The sequence below is a fragment of the Triturus cristatus genome, chromosome 11 (assembly GCF_964204655.1).
Source record: "Triturus cristatus chromosome 11, aTriCri1.1, whole genome shotgun sequence".
Lineage (NCBI taxonomy): Eukaryota > Metazoa > Chordata > Amphibia > Caudata > Salamandridae > Triturus > Triturus cristatus.
The window spans coordinates 589,439,009-589,453,208 of NC_140594.1; the positions used below are offsets into that span (position 1 = coordinate 589,439,009).

Consider the following 14,200-nt stretch of genomic DNA (forward strand, 5'->3'; position numbering starts at 1 on the left):
GGTATCCTCTTCTTGCACGCTCCTCGGTATTGTCCTCTTGCACCATCCTCAGTATCCTCTTCCTGTACCTTCCTAGGTGTCCTCCTGCTGGAGCGTCCTCTGTATCATCGCCTGCCCCCTCCTCAGTGTTCACCTTTCGACCTCCTATGTAACCTCCTAGTATTCTCTTCTGCCTTCTGCCCTGTGTACTCCTCCTACACCCACCTCGGTATCCTATCATGCACCCTCCTCTGTATCATCCTTCTGCACCCTTCTGGGTAATATGATATCCTCCTGCGCCGTCCTCCGCATCCTGCACCATCATCTGTTCCCTCTTCGTGCACCTTCGTAAATATCTTCCTCCGACAGTCCTCAGCATCCACCTCTTGCACCATCCTCGATATCCTCTTTTTGTGCCTTCCTGGTTGTAATCCTCCTGCACTATTATCCATCCTCCTCTGTGGTCTCCTCCTGCTCCTTCACAGAGTTCCTTCCTCTCTTGCGCCCTCCTCTGTTTCCTCTTCTTGCACCTTCCTAGGTATCCTCCTCCTGCAACCTCCTCTGTGTCGTTACCGGTTCTCTCCTCCTGCACTCTCCTATGTATCTTCCTCCTGCACCCTCCTATGTATCCTCCTCCTGCACCCTCCTCTGTATCCACCTCCTGCACCCTCCTCTGTATACTCCTCCTGAACCATCCTATGTAGCCTCCTCCTGCACCATCCTCTTTATCCTCCTCCTGCATCCTCCTCTGTATCCTCCACCTGCACCATCCTCTGTATCCTTCTCTTGCACCCAGCTTGATATCCTCTTTCAGCACCCAGTTCGGTATTCTCCTCTTGCACCCTCCACTGTTTCCTCTTCCTGCACTTTCCCATGTATCCTCCTCCTGCAGACTTCTCTGCATCGTTTCCTGCTCCATCCTCGGTGTCCTCTCCTGCCCTCTCATCTGTATCCTCCTCCTGAACTTTCCTCTGTATCCTCCTCGTGCACCATCCTCGCTATCCCCTTCTTGTACCCTATCCGCTTTCCTCCTCGTGCACACTCCTCTGAATCCTCCTCGCGCACACTCCTCTGTATCCTCCTCGTGCACACTCCTCTGTATCCTCCTCGTGCACACTCCTCTGAATCCTCCTCGCGCACACTCCTCTGTATCCTCCTCGTGCACACTCCTCTGTATCCTCCTCGTGCACACTCCTCTGTATCATCCTCGTGCACACTCCTCTGTATCCTTCGCTTGCATCCTGCCTGGTATCCTCTTCCAGCACCCGCCTCGGTATCCTCCACCTGCACTATCCACGGTACTCTCCACCATCCAGCCATCTTAGGTTCCACAGGCCTGCTGTACCCTCCACAGTATCACCCACTGTGGGGTTTCCTCAATGGTCTCCACTCTGTACCCCTTTGCTGTAGCCTGATCCTATGGGCAGAGAACCGGTTTAAATCCCTCTCCTCTACTGTCGCCTCCTTCTCCTCTCCTCACCACAAACCATCTCCTCTCCTCTTCCTCTCCCTCCCCTCTCCCTCTTCTCTTCTCTTCTCTTCTCTTCTCTTCTCTTCTCTTCTCTTCTCTTCTCTTCTCTTCTCTTCTCTTCTCTTCTCTTCTCTTCTCTCGCTCTCCCTTCCCTCACCCTCTCCCTCTCTTCTGCCCTCCTGTACCCTTTTACTTCTTCCCTTCCGTACCAGCTCCGCTCCTGCACCGCCTCTCTTTCCATTACCCCCATCGCCTCACCCTTGCAACCTCCTGCTCTCGCCTCTACTCCACATCCCTTGCTATTCCTCACTGCAGCCTTCCCTTGATCACCTTCATCCTTCTGCTTTTCTCCCTACGCCCTCCATCTCCTTCCCCCTGCACCTATCTCCTCTCTTCCCTGCACCCTCCTCCTCTCTCCCTTGCACCCCTCCTACCTCCCCGCACCCCCTCCCCTGCTCTGCTCTCCACCCTCCCAGCTGCCTGCGCTGACCACTTTCACTGCGAGGCGCGCGGAGCCAACGCTGCAGCGTCCGTCTCTCCCCAGCTCCCCGCAGCCCTCCACCCTCTACTCCCCCTATCCTTCACCCTCCCTCCTCGCCGCCAGCTGGGACTCCACCCGGACACTGAAGCGCTGGAACCAGCTGCAGCCGCCCCACGTGAGAGCAGCAGGGAGCATGACAAGGATCGCAGTGCACCCCAGGGCCCTGCACCCCCTGCGCCCCTGACGTCTGCTCCCTCCTGGCGCCCCTACCCCCATCACCTGCGCCCTGCTGCTGACAGGACCTTTCAGCAGCGCACTCTGGCCAAGGTGCATGGAACTCTGGCTTTACCAATGATTATTGCCCGGACCTCGGATTTTTATACCTTGTACGGATATTGGGGAGCCCTGTGCATTTAGTTCCCCGCAAGGAGAACCCCCTTGGTTGCTGCACGTTCTACTCCCCCAATAGATGCACGGATCTCCTACACTGGTGAACATCTGCACTCGACAAGCAGAAACGACGAACCAGACACCCTGGATTCTTGAGTCCTTCGTGTAGCGCCCAGAACCCGGGATTTGTGGATTCTGGAACCCAGAATAGGAGGGAACGAACTTGCTCCTCAGTACAGTGCCCAGGATCCGCGAACGGGGAAGTGCGAATCCGCGAAGGAACCAGACCCCTTACTGATGTCTGGACCCTGATGTTCAGCTGAACGGGCACTGTGATTTTCGACCCCGGAACGCGAATCACGAATTCTTTTCTGCCCCCTCTACCTCTTGGCTGTACCACCTACCAGCACACACTTGTGCAGAGATCCCAGTCAAGCGTGCAACCGTCCATACATCATCCCTGGTTCCTCCGAAAGATGCTGAGTTTCTGCTCTCGGATTTTGCTCCCGTGGGAGAGTTAAGGGGCACATTTTTGGCGGACTGCTGCGTTTTGGAGAAAGCTGCCGCGTTTTTTGTTAGGGGGAAAGAGGGTTAACCCCCACGTGAACGCTGGAATTGTGTGATCTGTTTTTTGGGGGGATTCTTGCGGTGAACCCGTTGGATCTACCATGTTCTTCACACACGCCGTCTGCATCATCCTCTTTTTGGGTGAGTCCTGCCTCTGGGCGCTAGCGCTGGCGCTAGAAGCTGTGGGTATCTTCCTGGGGGTGTCGGGGCATTTATCGTGTACGGGAAGGGGCGATTCCGTGCCTTGTTGCAGTTTGGTGGTGGCAGCCTCTCTACGAGGGACAAACACTCCTGCCTGCTTAATTTGAGTCGGGGTACAGAGGGCTAGGCTTGATGTGTAGTTTCATACGTTTGTTAAAGTTGGAGAAGGAGGGGGTGGGTCTGAAACTCTTGCCGGGGGGTGTGACATGTCTGTGTTTCCGTTTTTATTGGTGGGGCGCCAGGAATGTTGATGCGTCTCCATCAGTTTGAGGAGACACCAGAGAGGGTGCAATTTAGCTCGATGGGCAGGTGTCAGGAATTTGCTTTACTTTGGGGTGTTTGTTACCTTTCTGTCATGTTCTGCTTCAGTTTGGGAGGGGTGGCACAAGTGGCAGGACTTCCGGTACTATTGTCGCTGCTTTGCTGTGTGTCTGGGGGTCGGAGGGCCCTGAGGGGCAGGTGTCCCGTCATTGCTTCAGTAGGAAGAGGGCATGGGCCATTTCTCGTGGAGCAGATGCCTTGTGTTCAGTTTATTGGGGGGGGGGGGGGGGGGTGGACCGGGTTAGTGGATGCATTGACTACTGTTTATTGGGGTGGTGGATGGAGGGGGCATGTCTTCATTTGCTTGCAATGGCGTCCGCCGTGGGCATTTTGTGGGCGGAGGTCTGATATTCTGGCTGCTGGGGTAGTGGGCACGGGTGCCTTTTCGAGGCGGCTTGTTATGGTGGTGGGCACCGTGCGGTTTTCTGGAGGGACGCATGTCTTGGCTTCTTTTTTTGAGGTGAAGGGCACTGGGGGCATTTTTCGATTGTCCTCAGTTGATGGAACAGAGTGCACTGAAGGCCGATGTCTAGGAGCGGGTGCCCTCTGTATGGTTCATGCCAATCAGGGGCAGATCTCGCTTGCGCTGTAGGTTCGAAGGCGCGCCAGCCTCACGAATGGTACCTCCGGGTGCGAGGCTGTCAAATGTGGAGAGGCAGAAATTCTGAAAAAATTAAAGCTCCAAGGAGAGCTTAGTACGCGCGCTAGAGACCCCCCCCCCCCCCCAATCCCATAAAGACCCCACACCCAATTCAGGCGATTATTTCCACCTTCTTTAACCCAGCTCAGATCACACCTGTGGGGCAATGCCTAATTATCATCCCTTTCTACATATGCACGAGCGCACGCACGTACCACGCACGCTCACTCACTCACACCTTTCCTGAAGGTGCCAAGTTCCTGCTCTCAGTTTCCCGCCCCTGCCACACGATAGCACCGCCTCTATCAGCCCCCTGGGGTCAGGGTGCAACGAACTTTCGACCCCGGGGCTGAGCCCAGACTCTCATTTCACGAACCCATAAACCCCTGACCTCAAGAAGAGAGCGAATTTGCTCGGCCGGTGGAGCGCGACCCCCCCCCCCCCCCCCCCGCCTCTGTACCCTCCTCCCACTCGCACACGCTGCAAGTTTGTCTGTCATGTAACGGCGCCCGTTATCCCCTGAACTTTGGCAGAGTCCGAGACAGGCGAACTAATGATGCAATTTTGGGGGTTATATTGAGGGGTGCACCGCTGGCGTCAAGCCCTGCAGTAACGGGGTGACTGTAACTAGGGAGAGACGCGCCACACTCGAGCTCATGGCGACGGAAGGTGAGGTCCAGCAAGTCTGCCCACCACTGCACTCGCTGTAAAATCACAGTGCATGCTCAGGGCGTCTCAGGATTTACACCCAATGCTGGCTTACCTCCCCCCCCCTCTCTTCCAACTCTCCCTCGCTCGCTCCCGTCGGGGCCCACTCCGTCTAGCTCTCGGTCCCTCTCTCTCCCGCTCTCTCTCCCTCTTCCCCTCTATCTCTCTCTGTCCATCCCCATCTCTCTCTCTTTTTTGTACATCGCTGTCCTCTCTCTCTCTTCCACTTCACCCTCGCTGCCTCTCTTGACCCACCCTCTACCTCCCCATCCCTCTATCCATGTGTCCATCTCTCTCTTCCACCCCCCCCCCCCCCCATCGTGACTCTCTGTACTTCGATCTGCCTGTCATCCTCTCTCTTTTCTTTTTTCCCGTACATCACAATACCTGGATTTTTGCTTTGGCGGGCTCGCAGACATTTTGAGGCTAATTTACAAGCCCCTTGCGCCACCGGTGCGTCACTTTTATTATGGGAAAAAATGACGCACCAGCGCCGCAAGAGCTTGTAAAAACAGCCCCTTAGTTCTCTAGAACGGTAATCGGAGATGCCCCCTCTCCTGAATTACCTCTTTTGAATTCCCTCCTTATGTGTCTTTCTGCATTGACCCCTTTCGAAAAGTACCCGTCGCTGGCACCCTTGGCACGCGCGCCTTCCATCGAGTGTCCTACCTCGCGCTTCTTACCTTCGAATGCACCTCCCTTGCCATCTGCACACCTGTTCTGTGCCTTGAATCCCCACCCGTAAGTGGCACCCTCCCTCTGCACCCCCTTGTCTAGTGGGCAGAGCTGCTGGGCCTCGGACTGTCTACTAAATACAATATATGGGACCCCATGGTTGCATTAACGAGCGGACATTTTGAGGAAGAGAGATGTATGGGCCGTGACCGGTGCACATGCCGTGTAAGGAATGTATGTGTACGAGAAACCGAGACGCAAACCACAGGGAAAAAACAGAGTGAATCCAGGGGTTTCTACGTGAGATAATTGAGGCGATACCATGGTGTGTCATTGTTTTGTATTATAGCGCCTGTGCCGCTGGCATGACACGTCAAGGAGCTGCTACTAGACGCAGGAGAAGACGACAGAAGTTGGTATTCGCATTGGAATGGTTGATAGAGTTTTATGAAGTGATTGCGAGGAAGAGAGCGCCATTTAGATGAAAAGGGCGGATTGTCGATGGTTTTCCTAATTGAGAGTAATCTAACATTTTTGACACAAGAGCCTGGGATTCTCACCACAGGGCTGGTTTAAAGTCAGAAGCGCCGCAAGTTTACCACGGGCCATGGTGCAAGAAAGGAAATGGCCCCTTTTTGACTGCTGTTGGGGTAGTGAAATATAATCATTATCAGGGTTCATTGGGCCCCTCGGGCACCGAATTTTGGTGTCACTGCACCTGCTGCACCACTGTCACCCACGCCCCTGTTTATAGCCCCCCTGGCTAGAAAGGCGAGGCCCCTAACCTGGTAAAGCTTGATTGGAAATAAAAAGCAAGTAGAAAGCTGAGCTGGGCTAAGAAGGCGGAGAGCGAGTGTGCGCGCTTCTTCAGTGGGGGGAGGGGCGAGAGTCTGAAGTAAATACGTCATTTGATTTACTATCCCACTCCTCTCGTTTTCGTCTCTATTCCTCATTCTTACCGCCAGCGCCCCAAAGCCGTCATCTGAGTTATTCAGCACTATTTAGAAATCTTTGAACCATGTCATACCGTGCCGCACAATACCACACCTTAACCTCCTGTTCACACCTCCCGCATCACACGAAATCCCACCAGTCCAGACTACCACACCACATCACACCATACCAGCCACGCCATACATACCACATCACGCCACACCATACCACACAATGCCATACCAGCCACGCCACTCCACGCCATACATACCACACCACACCATACCATGCCATACATACCACACCACACCATGCCATACCAGCCACGCCATACATACCACACCACGCCAGGCTACGCCACGCCATAACACACCATACCACACCACGCTTCGCCACGCCATACATACCACGCCACACCATAGCACACCACGCTACGCCACGCCATAACATACCACACCACACCATACCATACCACACCATACCATGCTACTACGCCATACCATGCTACTACGCCACTCCACACTTCATAACACCGCATAACTCCACACCTCACCACTAAAATGCAGTCTACTTAACTTCACCCACCACACTACAGTGTATGATACAACACACCAGACAACAGCCTGTCATATTTTACTATTCTAGGGTATTTTCCAAAAATTACCTCCTAATATCCCGGCCCTGCTTGCCTATCGTACTATAACTTTACATACCGTGACAAACCTTACTATACCAAACCACAGCATACCATGGAATGACATGCCTTTCTGCACCATACCACAAAACCATATCATGCTGCACCATACCACGTCGTGCCATGCTACACCATACAACACCACGCTACACTGCATCATTCCATCCCGTGCCATGCCATTCATGCAACACAAAACTATGACATATCATACAATAACTGATCATGCCGTGCCATTGCATACCTTATACGTCATCATACAACACGTCACCGTACTGTAAAATATTGCACAACTTAACACAGCGTTGTTTGATGTGTAGAAGGTATTCTCAATAAGACGACCTGGTGTCAAACTGAACGCTTCCTGTTTTGGTGGGTCTCTCTGATATTCCCTTCCCAAAGATGCCCTTTGCTCACTTTTTTTCCCTATTGAAGGAGAGAGAGGGAGCGCAGGGCTCACAGTTCGATCGCTGGCCACCGCTCAGCTCTGCATCATGTGACTGGACAATAGCTCACTTAATCTCCCCGACGGCCCCCAGCGCCTTGAAACCCTTGAGGGGGATATGTTCGCGCTTTAGAAATAGGAATTATTACTATTATATTGAAAATATGTCTTGCATATGAGGCATGCCAGCGAAAGATTAAACCACATTTCAAACAGCACACCCGGAGGTCTCAAAAGTGACTGCTATGTCGAATTTGCCTTGCAGGAAGTCTACCTTGTGGGAGACAACTTCGAATCCAAGCAGGACCGACTCAGCCTTTCGTCCGGGTGCCACAGCCAACCAGAAGGCTACATCGCGCCGTTATTACCACGAAAGGGCTTTTTTCAGACTCATGGCTCCTTCGCTGGACCTGCAACTCCTTCTCCTGCCCACTTGGGGGCACTGTTGCTTCTGACTAGAGCCATTTTACTGTGTACAGTAATTTTAATCTCCCCCGCACCGGAGAGAAATGTGCTGATTTTCCCTTTCGTCTATTCATTTCGTCTGTTAGAAGGGAGAAGAATGCAGTTTTTTGATCAATAAGGTTTTTTAAATCGCTGTCCTCGCGCTATCTCCGTGGAGTCAGGAGGGAACGGAGCACACCTCGCGTGCCACCTTACACCAGCAGTTTAGGATGACACACAGCGCCCTGAATCCACTTTCCTCCTCCCCTCTGCAAGTCTGTGTTGGGGACTCACACCTGGAAAGAAGACATTTTCCTTTTATTACATTTGCACCCTTGAGCTTGCTGTCTGGGCAGGGTTCCAAGAATTTTCCAAAATGCTGTGAATTCTTGTTAACCTGTCCTATGTAAGCACAGTTCTCCAAGTGCCACAGTATGGCACATGAACCGAGTTATTTTCACAATTACCAACAGGCAGAGGAGAAGTCGAGGTAACCACCATAAATCCACGTAGCGTATGCACCAGAATTACCTAAAAATTAAATGAGATTCCACGGAATTACGCAAGAAGAGTGATTTTACATATATCACTATTTTCTTAGATAAAAAATGTCCCTTTGTGTCCAAAATGCTGGCATTTAGCCCTAGTTTCTTAGTGTAAAATGCACCCTTTAATCCAAAATTGAAGCAGGGGTGCATCTCGCACAAAGGAAACAGGGCAAAATGGAACAGAACTCAAACAGCAGCTAAATGTGCTCTCTCGGTAGGATTGTTTCCTCCAAATTACTCTTAATTATTCCAGCAGGTGTGATCACAATATTATTCGTAATTTTGTGTCGAAGAGTAACATGGAATTAGCAAAATTACTCCGATTACTACGGCGTAATTGAAATTTCCCCCAGGCCTAATTAAAACATGTGAGCTATTTGCAATGGTATTAAAACACTGCACTGAATTCCACATGACATCTTCGCAGATCTCCACCGATTGAACTCGTTTTGAGCCAATCAAAGCCTCTCCCAGCCTTGAGTAAAATTAGAAGTGGCCCTTACAGCCTTTCACATATTGAGAATTTATGATTTGTCAACTGTTTCCTCAGGGGGAAGAAGTGATATCATAGGGCAAAGGTTATCTGGGAACTTGTAGAATAATGAGTGAGATGGAAAAAATGAAGGCATGAGAGGGCTGTCAGCCATGTCACTTTTAAAATGAATTTGTTTCAAGGGCTAATCGTCACCCTTGAGAAACTGGTGGCTTTAAACACAATACACAATGCTTGCTTCTGCAAGGATGTTAACAGCTGACTGACTGAATGTGGTGGAAGTGACGTGGGAGTGCGACCAGTCTCTCAACTGTGCTCAGAGGTGCCGGAAACAGGGAGGGGAAGGGAAGATGTTTTGAGGAACACAACGGAAAGTGGATTTCTGTGGATAAGCACAGCACTGACAGAGCAAAGTCTGTTCCAGCCAGGCAGGGTTTAGAGTTTCTTTCAGTGGGTGGAGCCTGGACTGCAGTGGCGCGAGGATATCTTCGGGCAGGTCTGTAAAAGGCTTGTATGGCTGGGGCGGAATGGGAAACAGCCTTTACCACGAAGGCTTTTCTACGCGTTACGTTTACAACGGTACACTTACCTCGTAAACGTCTTCACAACGCGTATTGCTTCCACGACCGTCTTTATCACGCAAGCAACGTCTTCTACCTCATCCGAAAAAATGCATCAGTCCTTTTTTAGTGTCGGGGAAGACGTGAAAAAAAGGCAAAAAAAAGAAAAAAGGGGGCTTGGGGGGGTCTCCCCCCCCCCCAAAAAAGCGTGGTAAAGGAAAAATCGAGGTAAGGGCTATGCGTAGAAAAATCATTCCGTTGTAACGCATGCATGGAAAAGGCATGCGTTGCAACGGAATGCGTAGTAACGACATATATTCGGGCGGAATCTCACAAACATTTGGCCTATCACGTCTGCCTTTTAGAGAAACTGTACTGTTGGCAAATAATCCGATCACCCCCTGACTACTGTAACTTGGCTTGGGAGACGTGCATTTAGTAATGATTTGAAATTGTTTTTGAGGAGCTAATCCGGAATCCAAAGGCTCGCTTCGGGATATTATCTGAATCACAAGTCACTTTCACTGCAACACGTGGTATCCCTTTCTTCTGACAGGTGTGATCAGGAGGGCACAGTGGCCTGGTTGGCATGGTCTTCCTGACCATTCTTTAGCTCAGTGCCACAGATAGGGACATATGTGAGAAAGGGGAAACAGCCTTTACAACGAAGGCTTTTCTACGCGTTATGTTTACAACGGTTCACTTACCTCGTAAACGTCTTTACAACGCGTATTGCTTCCACGACCGTCTTTACCACGCAAGCAACGTCTTCACGGAACGTCTTCTTCCTCATCCGTTTCAGTCCTTTTTTAGTGTCGGCGAAGACGTGAGAAAAAGGCAAAAAAAAGAAAAAAGGGGGCTTGGGGGGTCCCCCCCCCCCCAAAAAAAAAAATTTGTGGTAAAGGAATAATCGAGGTAAAGGATATGCGTAGTAAAATCATTCCGTTGAAACGCATGCGTGGTAAAGGCATGCGTTGCAACGGAATGCGTAGTAACGACATATATTCGTGAGAAAGGTTCCATCAACTTGACTTTACTGGGTACAGTTGTCGTGCCCCTGCCTACACCAAGTAATCGATAGGCCACAGCTAGTGCTCGCTAAGGCTGCAAAGCAATATAGGGCTCCTGAATGCTGAAGATATGTTCCAGGGCAACTGTCAAGATTACTTTTTGTGCGGTGACCAGGATGGTCGACTTGTAACTGGTTGTACCCTGCTAGATGTTCCTTTTTTCTATACTAACTCACCACTAATCCTTTTTGGGTTCCGGAGTAGCGTGCAGGGGTAGTAAGCGCTATATAAATGCAATTACAATTACTGAGAAGCCCAAGTTCAGAAAATGGCTGCCTCCTCACACAAGCACCAAGATGCAACTTTCTGGATCAGAAATAAAAAAAGAAAGGTTTTATGATGTAGTTCAGGGTTGGCACACTTTTACCTTAGACCAGAGGGAAAAAGGCATAGCAGGCTAGAAAATTGCTCATAGCTCAATCATTTTTACACAGCAGAAGGGCTTTTCTGCAGGTGAAAAGTCATTGAAGACACAGTCAGTAAATTGGACACTTTGTAGGCTGCTCGACAAGCCTTCTGCCAGCACCAGATTGTTAGAAAATGAAAACAAAGCTACAGCCACTGGAAAACGAGAGGAATCCTCTCTGCACAGCAGTGTTGCGAACAGGCAAGACCATTCCCAAACTCTCAGCACAGACTTTTGGACACCTTCGTAGGAACAACTTTAGGGGCATATTAATAACAGCCAGCGATAATTATCGCTGGCCGTGCTTAGCGATAATTATATTATCGCAGGCTATCTCTGGTATTTATCGCCCTGGTAGCGCGTTATTAACAACACATTACTCCAGGGTAATAAAAATTCCAGAGATAGCGAGGTTATTGCCCTTTTGCAAGGAACATTGCTGGTTTTCCAGCGATGTTCCCTGCAAAAGGGCGATAACCTCGCTGATACGACCCACAGGGTCGTATCAGCATAATCCACCCCCTATGTTAGGGATGGCTAAATCAGCATTTTAGCAGACGTTAGATTTTGGCGAAAACTGCTGTTTTCGCCAAAATCTTATGTGTGCTAAAATCATGTGGGCTGCCTTGTAAATATCGCGATGTAAACATCAGCGATATTTGCAAGGTAGTCCATCTTGGGTACGCCCAGTAACGCCCACTTTGCATCTCATTGGAGATGCAAAGTGAGGCGTTGGGAAAAAGTGTGCTAACATGCGATTATGCATGTTAGCACCCTCTTTTAAATAGGGCGCTGGTTTTATCTCCGCTTTTTTTGGCTTTGTAAGTCAAAAAAGCGGAGATAAAACCCTTGTAAATATGCCCCTTAGTGTTTCTTGTTTACAGCAAAATTAATCTCCTGAATGCATGAGACCTCCAGGCCTATCATGCCTAGCAAAATGTTCATGCCTGAAACAAACTCATGCAGAGCCTGAATTAAGGATGGAAAACTCCCCTGTGAATCCCAAGATCTTTCTATGGAAAGATCCTTAATTCACCTTTGAAGGTAGGCATCATCAGAGTGGGCCTTCTTGGAATGATCAATTGGGGTTGCTCTTCGTTCACTGAAAGGGACATCAACCAAACCCGGTTTGAAGCCATCTGAAGGCCTCTGCGAGTCTATGCACAATAGGGGTCGCCACATGCTAGTCATCATGATAGAGGCTATATGTGTTCACAGATTTTAACATAAAATGTATTCAATCTTCTCTTTCTAAGACATTGTTAGGAAAAAATGTGGAACCAAATTGTGCACCTTGACTTGCATTACCATATGTATCTGAAAATCGGCCCAAAAATTCCTGAAGTGTGGGAACACTCTCAAAAAGGTCTTACAAAACATGACTGCAGCAACCTATACCGCACTTATCATTATAGTGTATTTACTTAGTTTCAAACAAAATTAGGGAAGACTGGTGCACAAGTATGAGGGACCAGCCACCATAGACCCTCTGCCAGGTGATCTTCTTGCTCATAAACACAATAAAAAATATGTTACTCACCACTCCAAAGTAAGTCACAAAAGCAATACGACTCCACAGATAATATGAATCTTTTGCTCATGTTCCAAAAGAGCACAGTAGAAAAGTCCTATACGTAGTAACTATTCAGTTCTTTAGTTCTCATCTTCTCATACATTTTTTTGATTATAGCCATGGCCAATGAGTTTCGCCTCCTCCCCTCCCCCAGGACTTCTTCGGGCTCCTTCCAATAACATTTTGCGGGAAAAAAGAAAAAGAGTATGTACCTCATTGGAGCACCAAGCACATTGTTTTGACATCACAAAATGGGATTGTCACATGAAGTGAAAAAAATGTTCCAAATTGACCTGCCTATAATGCCCAAAGCACCCATCATCAAGAAGATGGAGCTGGGCACTCGTAACTCAGATGCCCTGGCCCATACCCGCACCCATCACATGGACCCCACGATGGCTGTTAGCATGTGTGACCTATGACTTTAGGAGTTGTATGCTACATAGAAAGGCAATTTGAAATATTGGGTCCATTTGAGTAAAATGCAATGAAGCATGGTACGAGCATCATGGAAGAATGCCTTATACATGTACAAATATTTAAATAAATCTTCCAATGAGACCTGCTGTGAACAGAGAATGTACAAATGAGACACTATTTTCTGTGATGACAGCTCACATATTGCCTATCAAGCAATCTATCGCAAACTTTTTGTGCGTCAGTTATTAGGCCCATTGCGCCTTGTAACCATTGTCTGTTCGCAGACACTCTTTTGATCAACCAGTGTACTTCACAAAGCCCATCTGTAAACTAGGAGTATTCAATTGTTTTGCACAAGTGGAATGCCGAGTAGACCCTGATAATTGGTTATGAATATCACAATTAATATTTGCTTACCTTCTGCTTATCCTGATTGTGTAATTTTCACTTGCGTGAGATCTGGTCCAACCGGAAGGAGTCTTGTGGGAACAGTAGTGTGGCACAGATACCATGGGAAATGGCCCTTTTGACTGGTATTGGGGTAGTAAATAGGCAATTATCTGGGTTCACTGGAGACCCTCAGGGGTCTGGGCCCCTGTGCCTCTGCACCTGCTGTAAATAGGTAAATAAGTCTAACTCCACATATATGTAACTATGCGGTACATATATATTTAAGGTATGTAGATGTGGAGTTAATAATAGTACATTTATACGTCCTTATATGGACTTTATGCATATATTGTCCCTTGATATTCTGTCCTCAATATTACTATGCCACAATATTGTTGGTGTTGACATTCTGTAGTGCAATCCTGCTGCACCAATGGGGGTTACACCACCATGAGGGGGCAGTGGAACGAGATGTGTGCCATGGCTACTGCGTGGAACCTTGTGTAGATTTTGGATAAAAGGACAAACCTCATGTACCATTTCCCCAAAAGTGACTTCCCATGCAAAATTTTAATAAAATCCAGAACTTACATGAGAATTCCTCATACTACACATGCAATAGCTATACCTATTGTAGACCAATCAACTCGCCTCACATGGCAACACACATCCATCAGATACTATGTCACAAAAGGCCCACCAATCATTGACTGTTCCACAGAAGGCCTGTCCATTGCTCAAATTACCACAGGATGCAGTGTGTCATTTACATTGACGGTAGCAATCCCTGCCCT

At 49.1% G+C, this 14,200-nt stretch overlaps 1 protein-coding gene across 1 annotated transcript in view; it reads left to right on the forward strand.

The window, feature by feature from the left end:
* Positions 1 to 1,946: 1,946 nt before the first annotated feature.
* Positions 1,947 to 14,200, forward strand: part of GFRA2 (GDNF family receptor alpha 2) — a 387,887-nt gene continuing 375,633 nt past the window's right edge. The window contains exon 1 of the mRNA XM_085633864.1: positions 1,947 to 3,029. Coding sequence (XP_085489990.1) covers positions 2,990 to 3,029 — 40 coding nt within the window. The 5' untranslated portion in view covers positions 1,947 to 2,989. The remainder of the gene's footprint in view (positions 3,030 to 14,200) is intronic.